At 44.4% G+C, this 23622-nt stretch overlaps 1 protein-coding gene across 1 annotated transcript in view; it reads right to left on the bottom strand.

Annotated features, from left to right (window-relative positions):
• DDX51 (DEAD-box helicase 51) overlaps window positions 1–23622 on the bottom strand; it is a 139132-nt gene that overhangs the window by 71037 nt on the left and 44473 nt on the right. The window contains exon 7 of the mRNA XM_085633323.1: window positions 17144–17252. Coding sequence (XP_085489449.1) covers window positions 17144–17252 — 109 coding nt within the window. The remainder of the gene's footprint in view (window positions 1–17143; window positions 17253–23622) is intronic.

The raw sequence follows: 23622 nt of genomic DNA, 5'->3' as shown, positions 1-23622 counted from the left end.
GGGAGAAGTCATAAGCTATGTCGGCCAGCGACGTAAGATGCAGAGAGAAGAGGTTAATTCACTAGTAGTACGGTTGACACAACTGTAGGTACAGTGCCTAAAACTGATTTTAGGGGGAATCAAGGAAGGTCATGGAGAAACTAGCTATAGCTAAGTCAGAAATGAATAGCCATTTTCAGGTGACAGTGGCCCAGACCTATCAAGCATACCAAAGGGAGATGTACGAATATGGGGAATCGGCTGGAAGGTTATTGGCCCTTCGCACAAGGCAGAAGACTGTCAAAAACAATATAATCAAAATAAAGAATAGGGAGGGGCAGTTTGAAACAAAGCCCACGGAGATTATAAGGGTCTTTGAACAATTTTATAAGAAACTGTATCGATCAGACCCTACTGGATGTGGTCAAATGGGAACAGGAGCTAGTCACATGGTAATTAACAAAAATGATGAGGTTACATGTTTGGAGATGGAAGTAGAGTTCACGCTCAAGGAGGTAGTGACTGCTCTACGCTCTTTAACTTCGAGAAAGCTTAAGGCCCGGATCAAATCCCAGTGGGCTATACAAGATGCTTCAATATGAACTGGCCCCGATAATACATGATCTTTTTTTAGATGTACAACACCGGGGAATCCCACCTACCTCCTGGCAGGGAACAGATATAAGAATCTTTGCTAAAAAGGGTAAACCACCGAACTTACCTGCCTCGTATCGCCCTAGCTCTCTGATAAACTCTGATGCCAAAACAATCTCACCATGGAAGTATGGTTTTGTACCAGGCAGGGGAACAGAAAAAGGAATCCTACTGAACACAAATAGAGATCAGTGCAACTTTAACCTTTATATACCATATTTGTCCTACCATTAGCCATATCAATTTGTGGTGCTCATCAATTCCTGTATCATGAGGATGAGGTCTTCAATTTCATACAACCTCAAATAGAGTCTAAAATATACCAGACCATAACTTAAAGAAAAAAAAGGAAACAGCATACTGGGTTGCGTGGGGGTGCTTAGTTGAAGGAGTGATTGTCAAGTTAAATCCAATAACAAACAAAACATCTCTATGCAAATTACGCGACCCCCCAGGAGGTTCGTGCTGGTACAAAAATTGATAAGCATCCCAAACTGATGTAGACTCCATTTAGAAATGATATACTGTATAAAGATTATAGTTGTACTGATCACTTTTTGTGTTTCATATGGAGGAGCCAACAGTTCCTCTAAATCAGGTGAATGGATTTCATCGCTGAATAACCCATATATGTGGTGAAATAAGATCATAACTTCCTATGCTACAAACTAGTTTTTTTTTCAATACTTATTAGAAGGAATGATGAATAGGGTGGCGTTTAAGATAGAGGAGTTTATATAAGGAAAATTATTTTGTTTGCTGTATCAAACTGTCTGCAATATTTGTTTAAAGTAGCACATGGTGTGCTCTGTTTTCTAACATTATGTTATCATAGCCTAAAAAGGCGCAGTATCAAACAAATAAATATACTTGAAACTTCACAGAATGACAAAGTAGGAGACAGACGGAGAGAATGGCAACTGAACAGAATGTCTTGCTCTAGCTGAAATATACATACAAATCTAGAAAGCGGACCTCTTGGTCAATGTGGTTTGGAAAATAAGGCGATAAACTAAACTACTTACCTGTAAAAATAGTTTTGCACCTTGAGTGTCTTCTATATTTGCAGGCTTTCCAACATCCCATCACAAGGCTTTTCAGGCATCTATCACAAGGCCTTTCGGGCATCCTCCACAGGTGGAGGCAGTATGACGCATGATGATGTCAACCTGAAACCCAACATGCCCCACACTGTAGATGTATATTATGACTAAATGTCACCCTTCCACACGTAAAGTGTTAGATCGATACGTCTGTTATAATGTTGTAGCCATCACCACTCAGCGTGGTGAAGGGCTAGCTTCATCGAATTCTTCAGGCTGCAGAATCTGTGTTACAAGTAACAAAGTTTTCCTTGAGAGCAGAAAACCTAATCTTCATTTGCACGATGTGCACTAATTGAAATGCACCGTTTCCCATTGTAAGGCAGTGAGGCGGAAAGTGGGCAAGTGCTGCAAACAGATTCTTTGAAATAGTCTACCCCAATACTGTCTCTTGCCTTAATGAAGGTCTACATAGTAGTGTTTAGTGAATGCAGGAACCAAGGACCAACTTGCCACCTTTCAAATGCCCACAGAAAATACACTGCGAGTGAAAATCAACGATGTTGCTTTGCTTCTTGTTAAATGCCTTCATGGTCTTGTGAGTAAAGGGTTCAAAGCTGGCAAGTAGCATGGCAGCATGCATTGTACATTCTAGTGTGTAATCACAGTTGCGGTAATTAAAGTACCTATGCTATGCTTGCCAGACAACACAAAAAATTGTTAGGACTCCACAAACGTTTTCTGCCCTATCAAGGCACGCTCTTCACTTTTCAAGGGTATCTAAAGTCTTTCTGCTGATGTTTTAGGGTCTCAGAAGAAACAAAACACTTCTATAGTTAAGCGTGACTTGAAACCAATGGCTCTCGCTAGGGAATGAAATTGGGTTGAATGAGTAGAAAAACAGCAGCTGCACTATCAGCACTTGAATCTCAGCAACTCAAGGAGTGAGGTAATCACAAAGGAAAAAGCAGTTTTCAAAGGCAGGTGCTTGAGAGTATCATTCAGCATTAAACTCAAACAGAGCTGACATCAACTTAGTGAATACAGCATTTAGTTACCATAGTGGAAGCGGTGCAGGAGTGGTGGCTTAATGTGTTAGCGTCACTCCAGAAAATCAAGTGCAACTTAAAAGAGAAGTGCTGCCCTTAGTGGCAGTGGTATGTCATGAATGCTGCCAAATTTAACAAGTGTAGCAAAATAATGTGGATATTTTCTATAAAAGGTGCCTTTTGTTTCTCATGACAACAGGAGGCACCGAGGTCCGCATGCTGAACATTAAATTTGTACCGTTGGCCTTCTAGCCTTGTGAAGAATGCCCATAAAATTACATAAGCAATACAGGTAACAAAACTGACTTCAATAATCATACAAATATTAGCCAAACATGTGGATGACCGTGCATGGCACACGCTCTTCATGGATAACTCATCCAAATTGGTGCCATTAGCGTAATTTCAAACACTGCATGGTTCTGGACCACTTTTGGGATAGGTATGATTGCGGAAAACTGTATCCAAATGGCAATTACCAACTGATCCATATGGCACTGCTCTTGGACACTGACTGAGTAGCAAAAGGTAAAACCTGATTTTGGAGTGGTTTCACTGTACTCTGCCAAAAGTGTCTGTACTGTCAGAGTGGTTTGTCATTATATGCTTAGTGTACTGTGTTCCGTGATGCCAAAAATTCATGTGCTGCCTTCAATAGGGTGTTGATTTGTACTAAAACACACAAAGTACAGAGGGGTGAGAGGGAAAAAACCCTCTTCGACCTCCCGCTCAATAATTAAATATCACAAAAAGAAGAGGGCTAAAAAAAGCTATGTGGAGATGAATAAATGTGTGGGAATGCACCAATTTTGAAAAACTGCCCTCACACACAGCAAGCTGTGTCATGCTTCATCATAGGGCTTCTAACACACCTCGCTCCAGCCAAACGTTGGAGGTGGAGCAATAGGGATGGGAAGACAATACAACACACTATGTGAAGTGGAACCATAGGTGAGCTAATGGTGCAGAACCAGTGATAGAAAGTTATATAAAAATGGTACCGGGAAATCCTTATTCCAATTTTTAGGTCTCGCCTGACCCAGTGCATGCGCTGGTCTGGCGAGACTTTTTGAGAGGGCTCCAAAAAGTGCTGCCAGGCCAGCCTAGAGCTACAGTGCATGTGCGTGGGCACGCGCGCCACACTTCACCGTCATTGCTTTCACTTTAGCGGCCGCACGGCCGCTTTGATGTTTGATTGCGATCTCTTTCGCGGCCGCTTGGCATAGCCAATAGGTAGGCTGTCCGGAATTCGGTTTAAACCGATTCTAAACGACAGTACCCTACCGGATGAAAATCAGCGCACTCGGTTTAAACCGAGTGTCACTGATTTTCATTGCTGTTGCACCACTTGGCCACTTGATGGAGCCAAAGCGTTAGATGCAAAGCCCCAATTATGTCCAGACTTTGTCTGGCCCCACACAAAAACTCCAGCGGCGCAGGCACACACCCAACGTCAGCCTTAAAGCCCCCTGGACAGGTCTTTGACGAGAAGCACAATGAATGGATGGCCCTTCCCGGTCCCAGGTCAGGCAGCTAATGGGAAGTGCTGAGCGAAGACGGTTTAAGTAGTCCGGAGGCGGGCGGAGATAACGTTCACTGTACTTGATATTATATTACCTGTCCTTTCGCAGTAGCCTTTGCCCGTAGAGATATGTGCGTTTTATGGTTATGGAGGCTCTGTCCCCTTGAAGAATATTCCAAGCCGCTAGCCACTCGCTGACAGGTAGATAGATAGCACGTCAGCACTCTAAATTCTATCCCAGCTTCCCTCCCCCTCCCCTTCCCGCAGCTTAAGTAAGCAAACGACACCGCATGGGGCCAAATACACTGCCTCTCAGCGATAACACATGCGCCACACACATCGCGCTCTAGGTTAACGGTGAGCGCAGAGGTCAGGAGGTCAAGAGCGGCGCGTGCACTAGAACCCCACAGCTCCGAACGTATCTTTTCTCGCGTTTCTAGGTAACCGGTGAGCACCGCGTTCACTGAAAGTATGAAGCCTCAAGTGACACCAGGGCTCCAGATGAAATGGGACAGGCAGTCTTTCGGGGCCTAAAACTGAAAATGTGCACAGTATGTTCGTCCTGCTGTTTTTTTGCCTATTACCACGTACGTGTGGCAGCGAAAGAAGCAGTTGAGTTTCCTGACTACGCGTTTAAATAGCAGTTGACACAACACATTTCCTGCCCCTCGGGAACCAACTTTCAGCTTTTTGGAAACCGCACAAATATCATTGGTTTTGTCCGGACTGAAGCTGCAGAGAATCCACAAATACACTTAGATCCCATCATGAAATGGACACGACGGAGTGAGTTATTTTGCATTACTGAGTTTTTCGAGGTTTGTTTTGTTTTGCCCCAGCTGGCGTTGTTGTTTGTAAATAGAGACTGCAGTGTATTCTGGGAGGAGAGTGGCAGCCTGTCGAATCTTCACAACGGGACGGGTCAGTGTGTACCCTGGGGTGGTGGGGTTCCTGCTGAGAGGAGGCGTGGGGCGTTTTAGGCTCTCTCTGATAGTGGAGGAGCCAAACAGGCTGCAGGGACTGATACCACAGAGGTACATCTTCGTGAAAGCGTTGCAGCTGCGAGCTGGTTGCTGTTCGGAATCCCTTCATTAGCATATCTGATTAAAACACACAGTTCCCCATTTCTGTTCCCAGTGCCTTGGAGCCTCTGTCTGCGGTGGAGAGAGCGGGGAGCGGCTGGCAACCCTGAGGAGGGACCCGCAGGCCATGGGGGCCAAGAGGAGCATCACAGCCGCGGCGCTGCTGCTGCTGGCAGTGCTGGGCACAGCCTTTGCTATTAAAGTACAAACCCCTCAGAAAGTCATCCAAGTAGCACGAGGAACAAATACAACTCTTCAGTGCAAATTGGAAACAACAGCACTCACGAAAGTTGGAGGTATTGTGTCAAGGAAGACCGCGGTTGATCAGGCTGATGTGCTCGTGTATTTCTTTGGTCAAGATATCAGTTACGGGGAGCTGTACGCTGGTAGCGTGCATTTTAGCGGCCAGACAGATAACGGTGACCTCCCTATTACCATTTCTGCTCCCAGCATGAGGCAAGGCAGAGGGATGAGTCCCGGGGGTCCCCTTATCTTTCACACTCAGGCTAATCCTCAAACCACCCACTGGTGAAATTGTAATGCAAAGTACCTGGCTAAACAAAGGCTGGACTCTCCCACCCCCTCTCTAAACACTGCACTCTTTGCCCATTATTAGATAAAACCTCCCAGAGGAGGATGCGCCCCTCTGAGATGTACTGTTTAGATTTACTGATTTACAGTTGGTTGTGGTTTTAAAAAACGTAATCCCGCAGTAATTGCTTTTCTGAATCAAGAGGTAAATGGATTTGCACTAAGAAAGCTGCCCTGGGACAGGCAAATCTTTAAATTATTACTTTGCTTCCATTAATATAATGGCCCGTACCCTCAAAGATGAAGCGTCTTTTCCAGGCGGCTCATCGCCGGGTTGACTTCCTGGATTAGGGCTGTTAATTGACTCCGCACCTGTGGTTTTCTTTCTTCTGGGGTCATTTTACGTTGAGGTTTCCCTGAGTGCCGTGATTTAACTGAATTCAATGAATTCTTTACTTTAAAATGCAAAAATGACACTATCCAACTATTTCATTCAAAATCTGGAATATTTGAGATTATTGCTGGAGTCTACCAAAAAAAGTGAAAATCATAAAAGTATCATCTAGCAAACACATTTAGTAATTGCTTGAAATAGTGTGTGTTCTTTGCCCCTTTTCAACTATGTATGTTGAAATATTAACACATGTTTCTTATTGAACTATGCACACGCACGCACACACACACACATATAGACATATTTATATATGTGATATAGGCACAATTAGAAGTTGCTTTTTTATTCTGAACAGCGATGGGTTTAGAATGTTACCACTGCGAAGATCAGTTATGTTTTGTTAAAATCCATTTTGCTAATATTTTCCTGCAAGCTAAAAAACAATAATTCTTCTTGCTTTCTTTTTTTGAAAGTGTTATCAGTAGCTTCAATAATACATTTTGTCGCTGATATTGAAAGGGATTCACAGATGTGATTTTATAGCATGATCCCTCACTGTCTGTAAAGAAGCTTCTGCAGTTTGCAAACGTATTCAAAAGGCGAGAACGAAAATTGAAGTAAGAGTAAAAAGAAAGGACAAATAGTAAAAAGTAACAAAATTAACAAAAAAGGGAAGTAAGAAGAGGGCGAAAAGAAGGATAAAAAGTAAACAGAATACTGAAATACAAGATTTTGCCTGCGCTCTGAATGCGAAGAAAGAGCTCAGCTCTGGGCACAGTCCACAGATATCATGTTAGTGGAGACACTAACCTTCCAACCTTTGCACCCGACCCTTGAAGAGCCTCTGAGGAGACGGAGCCCTGGGAGGGCTACACTGGCCTGTTATTGGTATTTGTCACTCAAACATTCCTGCTCGGAGCAACAGTACACATTCATACCATGCCAAGAATATTTGCTAAAACATTTTTTTAAAGAAAAAGACCCCAAGAATGTTTTCCCCTCAAAATATGTCCAACAGCTAAATCCTTTTTTTGTTGTAATTAGATAAGATTAGTCAACTGCAAACGTTTAATGAAATTAGACCTTACTCACTTTAAATCTCTCTGATGTAGACTCTGGGAATGAGGACGAGTGCACTGATGTGGATAATTAATTTAAAAATATAATAGGCAAGTGTTGAGGACCAATTCAGGAAATTTTATTTTACAATGCATGAGAAACGGCTAGCAATGATGCATAGAAATGTCCCTTCACCAACCATGGCGTTTGAAGTCAATGAAGCCTCACTGTGGTACTTTGCACAAGTGTTAGATCCCTTCCGTAAAGGGGAATTTTCTCCAGACTTTTCAAAGTACAGCTTCATTTTTGACCGCTTTAATACCTCTGGGGGCATATGCACCCACTTCAACGCATCTGTTGCAGAACCTGTCCCAGAGAATGTCAACCTTCAGGTGCACCAGTATTGGCATGGAAAGCTACATCAGTGGCCAGAGTTGGCAAATTGTGTACGGGCTGTTTTGGTGTTGCCAGTCTTAAGTGCCAATTTTGAGAGGGCCTTTTCACAAATAAAAGTTTACATGAGAAGAAAAGAGCGAGCACGAATGACTAAAGACTCGCTGAAGAAATATTGTATGGTGTACTACAATAAGTTCCACTTGTAAAAATGTATTTGGATCTCATATACACTGTACGTACACTGTCTATATACCATGCATCAATGAAGAAAGCAAGCAATAATAAAAGCAAAGCGTTCCATAAACACCGGTAAAACACCGTTTCAGTTGTTTTTTATGGTGCGAAAATGAGTAACCACTGAAAAGCACTGTTTTTTTGAGGTTTTGAAATCACTGGAAAACACTGAAAAAACACCACCAGAATTCACCAAAAATAGAAACTGAAAACAGGAAAGCCTACCAATAGGTCTCGCTTTTGGGACCTTATAAGTATTTAGTTATGCTAAATACTTATAAGGTCCCAAAGGCGAGACCTATTGGCTATGCCAATGCTTGTTATATTAGGTGCCCAGTCCAAAGTTTATAAAACAAAAACGTGGGTGACAGGTTGGAGAGCTTATAATGAGATTCCAAACCCCCCACTCTGCATAAATGTCGACATGTTTCAGCCAGCACTAAATAATAACCCGGCTTTCCTTAGGACTTCTCACCACTATAATTCCTAGGTGCAGAACCTTCCTCCTCCCAATTTAGAGGATAAAAGGAAAAATCACCTCAAGTGGAGCCTCTCACCTTTCGAGAGGAACCAAGTTTATTAATTTCGTAAACTCGAAATGGCGGGGGAGTGAGAATAGCTGCCCACACGCACTCTTGCTTTCAAGGTCTGCTGTTCGCCATCGTATTTCGTGTCTCCTGCTCCGCCGTGTTGATTTGTACTACCCTTTGTGCTTGTTCAGACACCAGATAGCTGTGGTGATGTCCTTCAGGTTCTAGACAACTCCATGTATGTCTGGGTGGAAACACCTACAAACTCAAATTCGCTCTTTGCATCTCAAGCAGACTATCTTGGTGGCATTGTCCTTGGTCTGTCAAATTGCACTCAAGTGACCTCCCCCCAACCCCACCACCACCACCATGGCTGGAAGAGTCTATCAAGATGGTCACCATAGAAAATGGATCCCTATTGTGTCCACAAGCATATGTTGGTTTGTATAGCATGTCTCTATACACCAGCTCGTTCACACAGAGTGAGTACCACTCCCAGAGGCGTCTTATGTGAGACTTTTTATAGGAAGCGAGTGATATTGTGTAGCATTACATTTGTCTTGAACTGTTAATGTTTAAGCCGTTCTTTTGCATTCAGGTGGTGTTGTCGTTTACACAGTTTTGGAAACACACCTGGAGTAAAGAAGATTAAGTTAAATAAGTGAGACCAGACAAGAATTTCAACTGAAAACCATGCCTTCTACTGAGATGTAGGGTAGGCGATAAGTAAATATTGAAAATAGTTGGGCTAGAGTGCTTTACAGTACAGAAATGGAACGAAATGTAAGCACCGCAATGGCTGGTTTTGTTTTTAAAAAAAGAGAATATCCATCCTATTAAACCTTCTCTCTTTTCAACCTCTGGTAGCCAAATTATTAGGACAAGCGGTCCACTTGTACTAATGCATCCAAAAAACAGAGCGGAGAATGTCCCGATTGGCTACTAAAACTGATTCTGGCTTGAGCAGAAACCTCCTTCGGCTCAGCATTATTATATATTTTTTTCAAAACTAGAATTCTGTTTTTTTTTTCAACCATGTGTGTAGGAAGGTAGGTTCCTTATGCACGGTTACTCCTACTTTTTGCCTGGTGCTGTGAGGGTTTCTGACTAGTCTGAGTGGGATGCTGCTAATCAGGACTCCGGTCTCCGATTTCTCCTCTAAACTGGTATAGTAAGTACTTAGGTACATCCCAGATTGGACACTGGTGTACCCTTATAAGTCCCTAGTATATGTTACTGAGGTACCCAGGGCATAGGGCACCAGGGGCCCCCATGGGCTGAAGCATGTATTATGCCACCCATGGAAGACCACTCTAACTACAGGCTTGCCATTGCATCTTATGTAAGCTGGTGCTAGCACCACTTACGACAAATATAGATTGCCTTATGTCTGAGGTCACTGCACTTAAAACCTAAAAGTCACCCCTAAGGCAGGCCTTTCAATCCTGAAGGCAGGGTGCCCGGTTATAAGTGTGAGGATGCCCCTGCATGAGCAGGACACCCCTATAGCCCCCGGAGTCCATTCTCCCGGGTTGTAAGTGCATCAGCCATTACGATACATAGAGTGGCCTTGCATCATTACACAATGACCATCTCTAAACTGGCTGTAACGAACCCGGTCATGTTCGGTATCAAACATGTTGAAATCGTACCTCCCACACCGTAAATGGTGTGGGAGGTAGGTTCCATGCACTATAAAACTCCTTCAGGAGTCCCTCATTGCTCCCAGTACCAATCTTCTAGACCCGGACAGCACAACATGGCTGCTCCTGACCAGAGCAAAAACAACTACTGATGAACAGAATGCAGAACAATGTCATACATTCACCCCAGTACAGAGATCTGGGCCTAAATCCACCGTTTTTTTGCTCACCATGCCATTCCAGTTTGGAACCAGCCATATGAAAATCAGTCTTGACCCTGTGCCCAATGGGAACAGTCCAGCCCGAACTGCCAGGCCAGGTCCTCCCTGGACAGGAAACAAGCATCCTAGGACCGGTTTCGGGGTTTCACCCCTCTTCAGCCAGGATAGCTTGATTCCAGTGGCATGGAGAGCACGGGACTCACGTCTGAGCATACCCGTCCCACTCGGGGTGACAAATGCAAAAAGAACTATTGATGGACAGAATGCAGAACAATATCATACATTCACCTCAGTACAGAGATCTGGGCCTAAATCCATAATTTTTTTGCTCACCATCATTTGACCGGTTTCAGGGTTTCACCCCTCATCAGCCAGGATAGCTTGAATCCAGTGGCACGGTGAGCCCCGGGACCCATGTCTGGGCATGCCTGGCGCACTTAGGGCGAGAAAGCAAAAGACACACAATTGATGGACATAATGCAGAACAAATCAAAACATTCAACCCTCGTCAAGAGATTTGGGTTACAATTAGGACCCAAGTCTGGGCATACCCGTCGCACTTAGGGCGAGAATACAGCATGTCTCTAAGAGACAGCGCAAGCGCTGTCTAGGCGAGACCTAAAAAACAAGCATTGGCATAGCCAATAGGTCTCGCCTTTGGGACCTTATAAGTATTTAAATATGCAGCACAATATCCTTAGTGCAACATCAACTGTTGAAAGCTAAACACTTATAAGGTCCCAAAGGCGAGACCTTTTGGCTATGCCAATGCTTGTTCTGATGTTGGATGCACTGGGCATAAAGCCTGTCATCCGCACATGCCTTTGCGGCATAAAGAAGGTAAATAAAGCAATGTGAATGACGCTCTTTATTTCTGTCAGCCTACTTTGTTGTGCCACTGTGCAGATTCCGTGATCACAAATCCTGCCCGTGCCTGTCAACGGGCAGCTGGGACATATGGAGTGCACGTAATGCCTTAATAAAATATTTCCCAAACCTACCTTCAGGTCGAGTTTGCACTATATAAAATTAGTAAGAGCAATTTACATATGCATTAAGTAGATGTAACGGATAATTTCCGGTAAATACATTTATTTAAGGTATTCATTTGAAAAATGTAGTCTGCTTTTGTTTTGAACATTGTGGCACCGGTACCAACAAAGCCCCGGAATAACTGTGTGATCGCTGGCAGGAGCGCTAAGTTAGGCCACACACATAGTGAAGGTAAGGGGCTAGCGGCACGGCACACTTCCTTCGTACACCCAGTGCAGGCAGGGCCATCAATACTGCACACTTTGCACAGTTGTGCTGAAAGGGCACAAATACATTTGTTTTCGCCTGCCTCCAATGGAAAGCTGGACATGGAAGAAGCCCGGCATTGTTAGCACCACTTCTTCTGTGCGAGAAGGAGACACGGCCGTGCAGAGCTCATTCGAACATATTTTTTAAAACATGTACATGGGAATTATGCCCTGCTTTTTCTGATGTTGGCTGCGCTGGGCAGAAAGCCTGTCATCAGCACATGCCTTGGCGACATAAAGAAGGTAAATAAAGCCATCTGACTGACGCTCTTTATTTCTGTCAGCCTACTTTGTTGTGCCACTGTGCATATTTCGTGATCACAAATCCTGCCCGTGCCTGTCAGCGGGTGGCTGGGACATATGGAGTGCACGTAATGCCTTAATGAAATATTTCCCAAACCTACCTTCAGGTCGTGTTTGCGCTATATAAAATTAGTAAGAGCAATTTCCATGTGCATTAAGTTGGTGTAACAGGTAATTTCCTGCCAAAACATTTATTTTTGGTATTCATTCAAAAAATGTAGTCTGCATTTGTTGGGAACGTTATGACACCGGTACAAACAAAGCCCCGGAATATCTGTGTGATCGCTGGCAGTTGCGCTAAGTTAGGCCACACACATAGGGAAGGAAAACAAATGATCACAAATCATGCCCATGCCAGTCAGCGGGAGGCTGGGACATGTGGCTGCAGGCGAGGGAAAGCCACCGACAGTTGATCCTGTGAATTGTTTCGGTCTTTCATCCACTTAAATATGTAAATGTAGGTGGCGCCAGTTTGTATTAAAGGAATGGCTCTGCAGGATATCGCGACCTGTGTTTAAGATAAGGTGTGCTGTTTGAGGGGTTGGAGGGGGGGTGTTAGCAGTAAGAGTAATGCTAAATCGCTAAAGGAAGAGGCTGCTGAACATTTTTGTTTTATTTCACCGCCATTAAAGTTAACCAAGCGCGCACGCAAAGAACTGTGAAAGATGAAGACAATTTGGGTGTCATTAAAGAAAACAAACACGCGCGCAATTTTTTTTTTTAAACCAGTTCGAGTTTGTTTCACCACCATCTAAAGCGCATTGTTATCGTAAAGTGCTTTGTGAACGTTGTTGTCTGCCTACAAGTAATAAGCAAAGAACTGTGAAAGCTGAACACAGTTCTGGTATATTTCACCGGCATTAAATAAAACCAAGTGCGCACGCAAACAACTGTGAAAGATGAAGATAATTCGGGCGCCATTAAAGAAAACAAACATGCGCATAAAACTATGTAAAAGCAGTAAGCAGTTCGGGTTTGTTTCACCACCGCGCAAAAAAATGTTAAAGCAGTCGGGACGCAAAAAAATGTTAAAACGAAAGTAATAGCGATCGCGATCAAAGCGAAAGTAATCGCGATCGCTTGGACGGGAGCGCTGTGTGGCAAGCACGTGAGTGGTGCGCGCGCAGCAGTGATTGGCCGCTGCGCGCGTGCACGCTCACGTGCACTGAAGCTTTAGGCCACAGGCAGCACTTTAAAGATCCCAACTACAAAATGTCTCTCTGAGCCAGCGCATGCGCTGGCCTCAGCGAGACCTAATGAATTTGACAATATATAAACAAGCATTGGCAATGCCAATCGGTCTCGCCATTAGGATCTTATATGCATCCCGTGCCTGAATGTGCCCTTGTGCAACGTAACCGGAGCTTATGTAAAGCACTCCAATACCTTCAGATAGTGTTCGCGCAATAGAAATCTGTTGCACCTTGTGGTGAACAACTGTAACATAGCTCCATCGTGTTTTAACAAGGCGGCATTATAGGTGAGGTCAGTGCTTTAAATAACAGAGGGCCATATTATCAAGGAACGGCGATAACATTATCGCCGCTTTAGTGGCAGGAAACTTTCGCTAAAGCGGCGATAATGGGCTTGATAATAAGCCCTTGTGAATTCCCATAGAAGCCCAGGTTCACACCAGAACCTGGGCTTCCATGGGAATTCAGAAGGGCTTATTATCAAGCCCATTATCGCCGTTCCTTGATAATATGGCCCAGAATACCTGCACTACTAATTTTCCATTTAGACTAGAGTACCTGTTACTTCTGAGAAGTGGCGGGACTCTCCCATTAGATGGATTGCAGCTGTTCTCAGAAGTGCAGGTACTCTGTACAGGACAATGCCTGCCCATTTAATGCATTGGGTGAGGCAAAAGTCTGTTGCACCAATGGGACTGCAGGAGTAGCCAACACATTATTACTTGTGCAAGTGTTGGCCTTGTTAGGAGAAAGAACACCCGTTGTCATCCAGGAGAACAATATAAACACTGTCAACGGAAGAAGAAAACTTTTGTCCACTCACTGAAAAGTGGGCAAAGCCAAAGCACCTCTCTGTAGTTATCCGAAAACTATTTTTGAGTTGGTCATAGGTATGGTGACAGCTGTGATTTCAAGCTGTACCTTAAAACCATATGTCGCAGACCACTCGCAGACTCGGCGCCCTTAAAAGGCCAACGGTGCAGTGTACATACACTGTGCTTTGTATCACTGCCGGGACGTTAAATGCCACTGCTTTGAACTGGCCCTCACACTAAGGAATCTTCTAGTCTCTGCATCCTACAATAATAACACCTTCTGCATTTAAAAAAGGTTTCCTTCCTCGGCCTCCTGTTAACTCTCTCGGGCATCAACTAAAACTGCACTGGCAAATAACTGCACCCAAAGAGTGGACACAAGTCGGAATCCCGCGGACTACATCATACGAATTGACTGTCCGGCTCAAGCCCCTCCTGGCACGCCATGGAGGGCTCGCATCTGGACCCAAAGTGACTAATCACTGAAACCGGTAACATTTACCATCACTCCAGAAGAATGCTTTTTTAAAACTCTGCCGCTGAAATGAGTTTCCCCCAAACAACTGTTTTGAAAAGATAGTATAGACAAACTGATTGCGGTATTTACAGACAACCAGAAAAAAACGATTCAGATACTGGCACTGCAATAACTTCTTGGCGAAGTTACCTTCTTGGCGATCACATGCACACATCTGCTCATAGATGCCATGCCATTCGATAATATTAAATCTGCTGTGAAGGAGGCACGTGGATGGCAACCCGCTCCCCTCCCAGTGAATGCATCCAGTCAGCACTGTGTATCGCTTTCACCAGGCAAACAGACGAGCTGTATCATGTGTACGACGAAACTACAGACAGACATGAGTATTAGTTAAAGACTGGCCCGGGGAGAGAGCACAGAATTACCGGCCTCGTTTTAAAGTCAGTTTTAATTACTGCCGGGCATGTAACCTGGCAAGAACGGTTCCGTTGAAAAGCCCTACTCCTACCTCACCTGTGGAGACTTAGCATTGGAAGGTCTGCAAAAGTACACATGAACACATACATTCACGTTATTATAGCACACGTGACGTTATACACCGACAAGTACAACCCTGTAAATAAAAAAGGAGTAAACTTGGATGTATTTACCTCTGAGCTCAGGGGCCTGGCTAACCTTCTCTGATGGCTCCGTGTGTTGAGTGGCGGACGTGCCTCTGGGAGGAACCTTACTCGCCTGTAGCCGGCGTGACAAACACGCACCTATACCTCTTCGCCATGTGTTCCCCACTGCCCCGGAGGCCATTTTTGGGGCCATGAGTAGCATCCGCCATTCGCAGCCACCAGTCCCCACAACGAAATAGCGAACCAGGGTGAGATTTAAACATAGTCACGTGATTCTCCGTTCACCATTAGGAAACACCCCACGGGCGTGACGAAGACAGTAACAAAGTTGTCACGCAACTAGTGCTAGCTGGGATTGTGTTCACATTAGGCTCGTGGTGAGACTCAGCACCTTGGGGGGGGGGGAACAAGCACTGGCAAAGCCAATAGGGGCGTTGTCAAAGTTTTTTATTTTACATTTTGCACAGTGGAAGTACCTGTAGTGGGCACTTCCACGGGGGGAGGAGGCTGAGACACAAGGACCCGCGGAGCTGGCAGTGCATGCGGCAGCGGAGGAGCCGTCTCTTTATCTCCTCAGCCAGCATTGCCCAGGGCTGCTGCTCGGGGGATCGCCGCTTTTATGGTGCTTCTGGAGTGATAACGCAGCAAGCGGGCAGTTCCCAGCAGCCCTGCCTCCCGCCACAATCGCCATTGTCCGGGCTGCTTCCTGCTTCGAAAGTGGAAGCAGGCGCGGCCCGGCCCGGCAAACGTAAGCAAAGCACGTCCTGCTTAACTGGAAACCAGGAAGAGAGCACGTCATCGCATGCGCGATGTTGTGATAAAGCTGCACACCAGAAAAAAGTGCGCCGGTAAAGGGGCCAGTAGCCTTGGAAGGCTACCAATGACGACATAATCGTCATGAGGCGGAACTAACAAGCCGGAAACCAATTGCAAGGCTGTACTTACTGACCTAAGCCAATAAAAATGATGGGCGGAGAGTGGGCGGAGCTTAAACAAAGCTTCCCCACTGAAGTGTATACTGCATGTCTCGGAGAGACAGCGCATACGCGCTGCCTAGGCGAGACCTAAAAATGTACTTACATGCAAAATAAGGAAATAAGGGATCCTGCAAATGCTCTGAAAAAAAGTGAATCTGTAGGCGAAGGGTGTCTTGCACAAGAGTGTTAACTCTGTACTTCCTGACTGCTGGAAATTTGGATCTGTTAGGAAATGGGTGGGGACTTGAATGAAACAGAGTTCCTGTTCATGTTTCCTTAAGATTATCTCGATGCACGTGCACATCGTTGAAAAGAATCTGATTTCTAGCTCTAAAATGACCACACCAGGTCCTTTGTGCCAACAACCCAGCACTGGTCTTTGAGAGTGAGATGTGGTCAAAAGTCATGGATCACAACAGAATCAATAGACCGTGGTAGTGTCTGTAGTTAAGGACTTCTAGCATTGTGGAACTGGAAGAGGACTGACATCCTAAAATATCATTAGTCTGTAACTTGCAGAAAAAACAACAAACATAACCGTCTTTTGTTTGCTTCTGCTACAGACATCATTAAAATAAAGCTCAGCAATGCTGCTGGATATGCTGAAAATCTGGAATGATTTGCATGCTCATCATTGTGCGACTCTGCATTAAACACCAGATATCTTAAGGTGCCAGGCAGACAAGGGTCAGAATTAGCTTATAATATGTTGTGACTGAAAAGGGACGGCACAGGGCCTTCACTCTGGCATGCAAGAGCCTTTGCACTGACATGGGCACTCATGCACCTCACTCGGATTGCATTTGTTCATACCCCCTTGATGGCTATAACTGGACCTTTATTTATAAGAATGTTCTGCGTTTCTGACAACAGACATGTTTTAAAGAGAAAATAGCCAATGAGTAGAAAATGTTTTTGCAATGCTGTGAGAAAATATCCACTGCTAGAACTGGTTAAAAAAAAAACCCATAGAATTCAATATTCTTGGCTGTTGAGAACTGCCACCCTTCGTAATTTAGGCAGAGGATGTTCTAGATTTCTGCACAAATATCTTCCTCAAACATGCAGCACATTGGCAGCCTGTGTGCCATCACAGATGACCCCATCACTCACCAGGAAACGCAGCTGCTTCAGACTGAACCCCGGCGTCTGTTCTATATGGTCCACAAGACGCCCAGGAGTGGCCACAATAATGTCTGCCAAACTGCGGTAACCCATAATTCTGGAGGAAAAGAGAGAATACAGATACGAGGGGATAGTATGTTGAAACATCTCTGAAAAATACAACAGATAGCAGGTAAGTAAAAATAGAACACCAGGGCATTGCTGTGGGCTATTGCTATCTTGCACTAACCAGATGATTCGCAAGATACTGCCCAAGAAAGCTGGCTGCAATAGTTTAGGGCTCCACTACAGAATGATCTAATGTCACCCTAGGGGGTGACCGTGCTGCTCAAGTCCTATCTGGGGGTCTATTTTCTTTTATCTTCGAATTCACCTTTTTTGTAGTCATATAGCACAAACTCTGCACAAGGGCTTTGGAGTGCTTTGCCTGAGCACCAGATTACATTACACAAGGGGTGACTAATTTTTTGGGCATGGGGAGATTAAGTGATTTGCCCAGAATCGCAGGATGTTCAGCCAAAATCAGGTCTCAAACCTGTTTCCTCAGTCCCCGAGTCAGCAGCTCTGGCCATCTCCTCCCTTAAAGTGTCCATTACAACCTCCTGACCACTGCTAGGGTGTTTGAAACTACCTACAAACGTCATGTGCAGCAAATAATAATGCAATAAATAAGCAAACAAATCATTAAAATGGCTTCCTGCTCCCTGACAACAATGGAGATCGAATATCAGCCGCATTTTTAGTCATTGTTGACAGAAGGCTCAGGGCAGTGACTTCTACAGGGACCACATGAAGCAGACCTAAAACGTTTAAGGGTCACGTCCCTCTCTGCCATGGTCAATGCAGTAGGACACTTAAGTAAATATTTGTAAGCTGTAGTGTCACGTGGCCCATAGGGAAATTTTTGTCTTCACTAACTTAGCATGAGCAAGCTGCAGCTTTGTGCACGTTACTACAGGACTTTATTTTTTGCAATAACTTCCATGGAAGTTTTCACATGAGAACTCATCACTGTGTGCACTTTCTACAGGTTCCTGAAATTTAGTCTGAACATTGTGAGCAAGGTAGATAAACAATGCCCCTTGTTATTTTGTTGTGGTCCGGCCTTAGCACCTAGACAAAACATACCAATGCAGCTGCTGTTTGGGACAACATACTTTGGTTTTATGGGGATACCCGAATAAGTAACACACATTTGGAGAGGGATCTTTCCAGGGAGAAGAGCCAGACAGCACCTATGATATAGATCTACAATCTATAGGCTGAGGTATGGGGTCTGCTGACAAAACCCAGAGATCTTCTAATATATAATAATAAGGCTTCTTAGCAAGGGGAGGGAGGTTAGGCTCTATTGTCTTTCCATGACGACATCTCCCTTTTTGATTATGGACTAGCTCCTATGCTGACTGTATTTGTACTATGCATTTTCATGCTTGTTGTGGCACGTATACTGCATGTTAGGACACGTTAGTTAAAATAAATATTTAAACAGTTCCGTGTCTCTGTCAGATCTTATTGTGGACAAGTACAAGAGTGAGAGAGAAAGGGTGTGTCTTGTTACTGCGATTAATGAGAGATCTGGGAGTGTTGTGTTCTGGGGTGTCTAATCATTTGTTTCTCTGCGAGTGAGTAGGAGAGCAAGTGAGACACTATAGGTAGTCGGTCCTGGGCGCATGGGTACTAAGGTGGTAAGATGACTCAGTCCCTATACACCAAGATCCTCTAATGCTGCGCATAGTTCTGTGTTTGTGCAGAATCCCTGCAACAGTAGGAAGCAGCAGTAAGTGAAATGGGTGGGAGTACGAAGAAAACCGACTGGAGCAACGTGATCTACTTGCAGAGTACACCACCTATCCTAGAAACTGTACCTGTGATAGCAATTCCTTTACAGCTGATCAGTAGAGAAGGTATACAAGTGGGAACTCTATTGTTGTCACAGATACAACTAGCTAACTGAAATACATAGAGTTTCTCCTAAACAAAACTCCCTCCATATCCCCCAAGGCCATGCAGTTCATACAGTTTTAGAAAATAAATAACTCAGAGCTCAAACTAATGTTTATGACATTTGGATCACTCTGCTGGGCAATACAAGGCCAGAAAAATCCAGGGTACCCTGTTACTGCAACATTTAAAAAACGCTTGACAAAAAAATGCACCACTGAAAAGGATCCAAACGAAACCAGGGACAAAGATGGATCAAACTAGTTTGCCAATCTGAAGAGACTTTGCGGGAAATTAGAATGGGCGCTGTGTGCATTCCACACCTGTTGAAAGAGAAAGAGTCCCTCCATACTAAAAATATTAATAAGGCCGCTAACAAGTCACATGTGATCCTAAAAATGCATCAATTAAGAGACCAACACAGAAACGCCACAACACACCTCCTGTAAATACATCATTTTGAGGATCTGCACCGGTAGTTCAACTCAAGTCGTCAGACTGGTTTATAAAATCAAAAACCCAAACAAAAATTGACTCTTGGAGATCCTTTTTTTAAGTGAGGCCAAGGCAAATGGCGTGCTAGTGAGCAGTACCACGACTGAACTTTAAATGGCCCACAACACTGTCCCTATTCCAGCATCTATATGAAAGCTGAATGTATGCTCCGTATTCTCAATTCTCATGCCAAGTCAAGCTGATTCCTTTTTTAGCCATGTAAAGTCCCAAATTTGGCAGGAAAGTTACAGGCAAATCTACTATAAATTTACATGGCAAAATTACTCCCGCTTGTTACAGTGGGATTCCCAGTGTAATGTTATATGCATAAAGGTTCAAGATTCATGCCTTTAATAAAACTGTGCTGCACCTTTCAGCTGCATGGTTTAGTACGTATTGCAGCCAAAGAGATGGTTAAATCTATAACTTCACACCAGCCAAGAAGAGAGGATTCTAAAGTTATTTGAGGGAAGCAGGACAGTTGCATGCGACTACAGATAAAATATATCAGTGCATGAGAAAAGTGGTTACAGGTAATTAACTTTCTTCAAGGGCATTGATCTTTCATAGATGAACATGGCTGAATTAAGACTAGCAAACACTACGAAAAAAAACAATTTAAACCCTGGGAAGGCAAAATGAGGCTCACTTTGCAATACTGAAACCTACACCTGAGAAGTGCCTATTCCACAACAGACTCCGACTTAGCAGAATCTGTATTGAAAATAAGTAGCAAGTCCAATACGCTACGGCTTTTCAGCTATTATACAATGTTCTGCCACTCTATAGTGAGGTTTGCACTACATAAACATGCAGTTACTGTTCGAGAAAGCAGGGATTGCGTCTTCTCATGAAAGAATGTGATGCAGCCTAAACAAGTAACTTTATTTTAGGAAAAGTTGCAGACTTGTTTAAAAGGTTGATGGAAACAAAGAGCTGGTTGGCTATTCCAAAAGTCAGTCTTCTAAAAGCTGGACAAGATGCATGGTTTTGGATCCGGCCAGTGAAATGTTTTTTGATTCATTCAAATGGATTAGATCTGGGTATGCAAATACATCCACTGGTCCGTAGAGGGGGGAATCTATCAGCACTTTGGGAGTGAAGTTGGGTTTAGTCTTTAAAGGGAACCTTATCCTTATAGAAATGAAGGAAGAGTTCTTTAATTGAAGACACCCACTTGTTAGGCTGACATGGCAGATAACATAAAGGAGTTCAACAGTGTGACAATCAAAGTTCGCTTTATGGTATGGTTCAAATGGAAGAGTCTTAAGTTTTGAATTACCTGTTATCAGGTGCCTCTGGACAGCTAGCTCTTCTGTAGGTGGAAACGTTTAGGAGAACCCTTGCAGGAATCATTTGATGCTAGAGAGCATGTGGCTTCCAGCTCCTATCTGTACCTTGAAATAATTGCAACAAGCTCTAGACAAGAGGATGACTTGAGTTCAAAGTGAGTCAAGAGCAGTAAAGTACTGAAGTACCTGCTGATGTTTAGAGGACAGTGGACACAGCCTCATCATCAGGCACCAGTGGCAGAATCTCTTCGTTGTTATGCCTTTAGGATGGAATTGGTTCTGGCTGCATGCAAAGTGTCCCTCAGGAGCCAGACAATGAGAAGTGTAACCATGCTGGTTTGTTGCACAGCACCTAGCCCTTACCCACTGTCAATAGTGGGTGGGAGATTCATAAAATGTCTGGCTAAGGACAGTGACTGATGGCTTTGGAGCATGGAACTGGCTTGGACATGGCATGGTTATGTTTTTCTTCCCTAAATTTCGCCAGTAATCTGGTGACAAGGGCAAGATAAGAAAAGAAGCAGAACGATGTCCTGCCATCTTGTAAAAAATGCCCTTCCATACACGTAAATCCATGTTTGCCAATCTCTGCTGTCAAAGCTCTGGAATTTCTAGCTCATGAATGTAGCAAACAGGTCCAGGGGAGGCAATCCATGCTTGGTAAATACCTTCTGAAGTTGCGGACAGGCAATTTCACACTTACGACGTGAATTCATGGCTCCTTTCCACGCATGCACGTTAGCTGGCATAACAAGCCTGACAAGTGTTATATACCAACTGTAATGTTTTGAAAGGCCCAATTCCACTTTCTACAGTGCTGCAGTGGACTGAGAGAAATGCATTTTGCTCCCTTGCAGGAAGGCGTTTTAGACGCAAACTGTCCAAGCAGCGGAATACGCAGAGTTTGAAGCATTTGACATGCAGGCAATATGAGGTCAAGCACTTCATAAACCTGCTCTCTGTCAATCTGATACTAAAGGGATGTAGCTGGACTGGGAGGGTTGTCTCCCCATATTGAAATGAAGCTACTTTCTATGTTTGCCAGCAGGGAGGTGCCCTATCGCACTACCGCTCTAAAGGAATATCTCCTTTCAGGCTGGATTGGTTTCCTTCACCAGGAATTATCTAGTGTGAAAATCTTTATTCCTCTGAATTTTAGTCTTCCATAACAGTCTATAATTTATTTATTTATTTATTTTAATGTTTTATAGAGCGCGAACATGACCCATGAGGGTATCAGAGCACTTTACATGGTTAACAAAGGAAAACAGTAGAAGAACAGCAAAGTCTCAAAAACAAACGAAGATAAAGGGGGTAGGGTTGAGGGGACACAGATGTGAGGTTACAGTTCAAGCTAGGGTTGGTGGAAACCGTGGCCCCCCGGGTTCTCGATGGTGTCCGGCTGTAGAGCTGTGGAAGAAGCAATAGTCTTGGATTCAATCAGCAAGTCATAGTGGCTGAGAATGGGTCTTAGCTCAAGAATTTACCCATGAGGAAGGTTTTGGCCTCCTTCTTGAAGCGTGCTAGAGGGGGGATTCTTCTGATATCGGGCGGGAAGGAGTTCCAGATTCTTGGTGCTGCCCCGGAGAATGCCCTATTGTAGGTTCTTTTTTTACGAAAATGGACGGGTCGGAGCAGGAGATTTTTGGTGGATCGGGAGTTCCTGTTTCCTCCCGATAGCACAAGTTTCTGTGTTAGGTATGCAGGGGAGTTTGCGTATAAAGCCTTGTGTGTAATGCACGCCAATTTCAGCTGTATTCTGGCCTCTAGAGGGAGCCAGTTCAGAGCTTTCAGGTGTGGAGAGATGTGGTCGAATTTTCTGGTGCCAGTGAGTAGTCTGGCTGCCGCGTTGAGGCAGGCTTTTAGAGGTGCCAAGGAGAGCTTGGGTAATCCTGTGAGGGTGGAACATCCAAATTCCAGTCTGGAGATGACTAGAGCTTGGACTGCCATTTTTAAATCCGGAGCATTGATTAAGGGTTTTAGTTTCCAGAGGTAGATCAGGTGGAATCTGGCTGTCTTGGCCATTGAATTAATGTGGTCTCGCATGTTCAGGTTACAGTCTAGAAATATGCCCAGTGACTTGGCGGAGTCCACAATAGTCGGCGGGCAATTTAAAGCTGTGATGGCCTTGATCCACACCTGTATCTCCGGGTTGACTTTAGAGGGGGAGATCAGGAGAAATTCCGTTTTCTTAGCGTTGAGTTTTAGTTGGTTAGTGGCAAGCCACTGGACGGTTAGTTTCAGGGTTTCGTTCAGGGCGAGGACCTCCTCGAGTGATGAGATATTGATGTAAATTTGGGTGTCATCCGCTTACATGTGGTAGGAGATATTGGCGGAGCGAAGAACTTCAGTGAGAGGTTCTAAATAAAGGTTAAATAGAGTAGGGGACAGGGTTGAGCCTTGGGGGACTCCAACCATGACCAGGGTGGGAGCTGATAGGTTGCCGTCAGTGAGTAATCTCTGAGATCGGTTATGGAGGAAGGACCTGAACCATTCAAGGACAACACCGTCCAAACCCATCCTGTGTTTAAGGCGTTCAAGTAGTTTTTCATGATTGACCGTATCGAAGGCGGAAGATAGATCTAAGAGGATTAACCCCTTCAGCGCGGCGGGAATTCCCCCGCGGTGCTGAAGGGTTCGAGCGCGGGCGGGGCCATGACGGAACGGTTCCGTCATGAGCATAGCGCAACCGATGCTCATGACGGAACCGTTCCGTCATGGGCATGGAAGGGGTTA

The sequence above is a fragment of the Triturus cristatus genome, chromosome 11 (genome assembly GCF_964204655.1).
Source record: "Triturus cristatus chromosome 11, aTriCri1.1, whole genome shotgun sequence".
Classification (NCBI taxonomy): Eukaryota; Metazoa; Chordata; class Amphibia; order Caudata; family Salamandridae; genus Triturus; species Triturus cristatus.
Note: the sequence above shows the minus strand (reverse complement) of the source record. Positions and strands in the feature narration are given on the sequence as shown.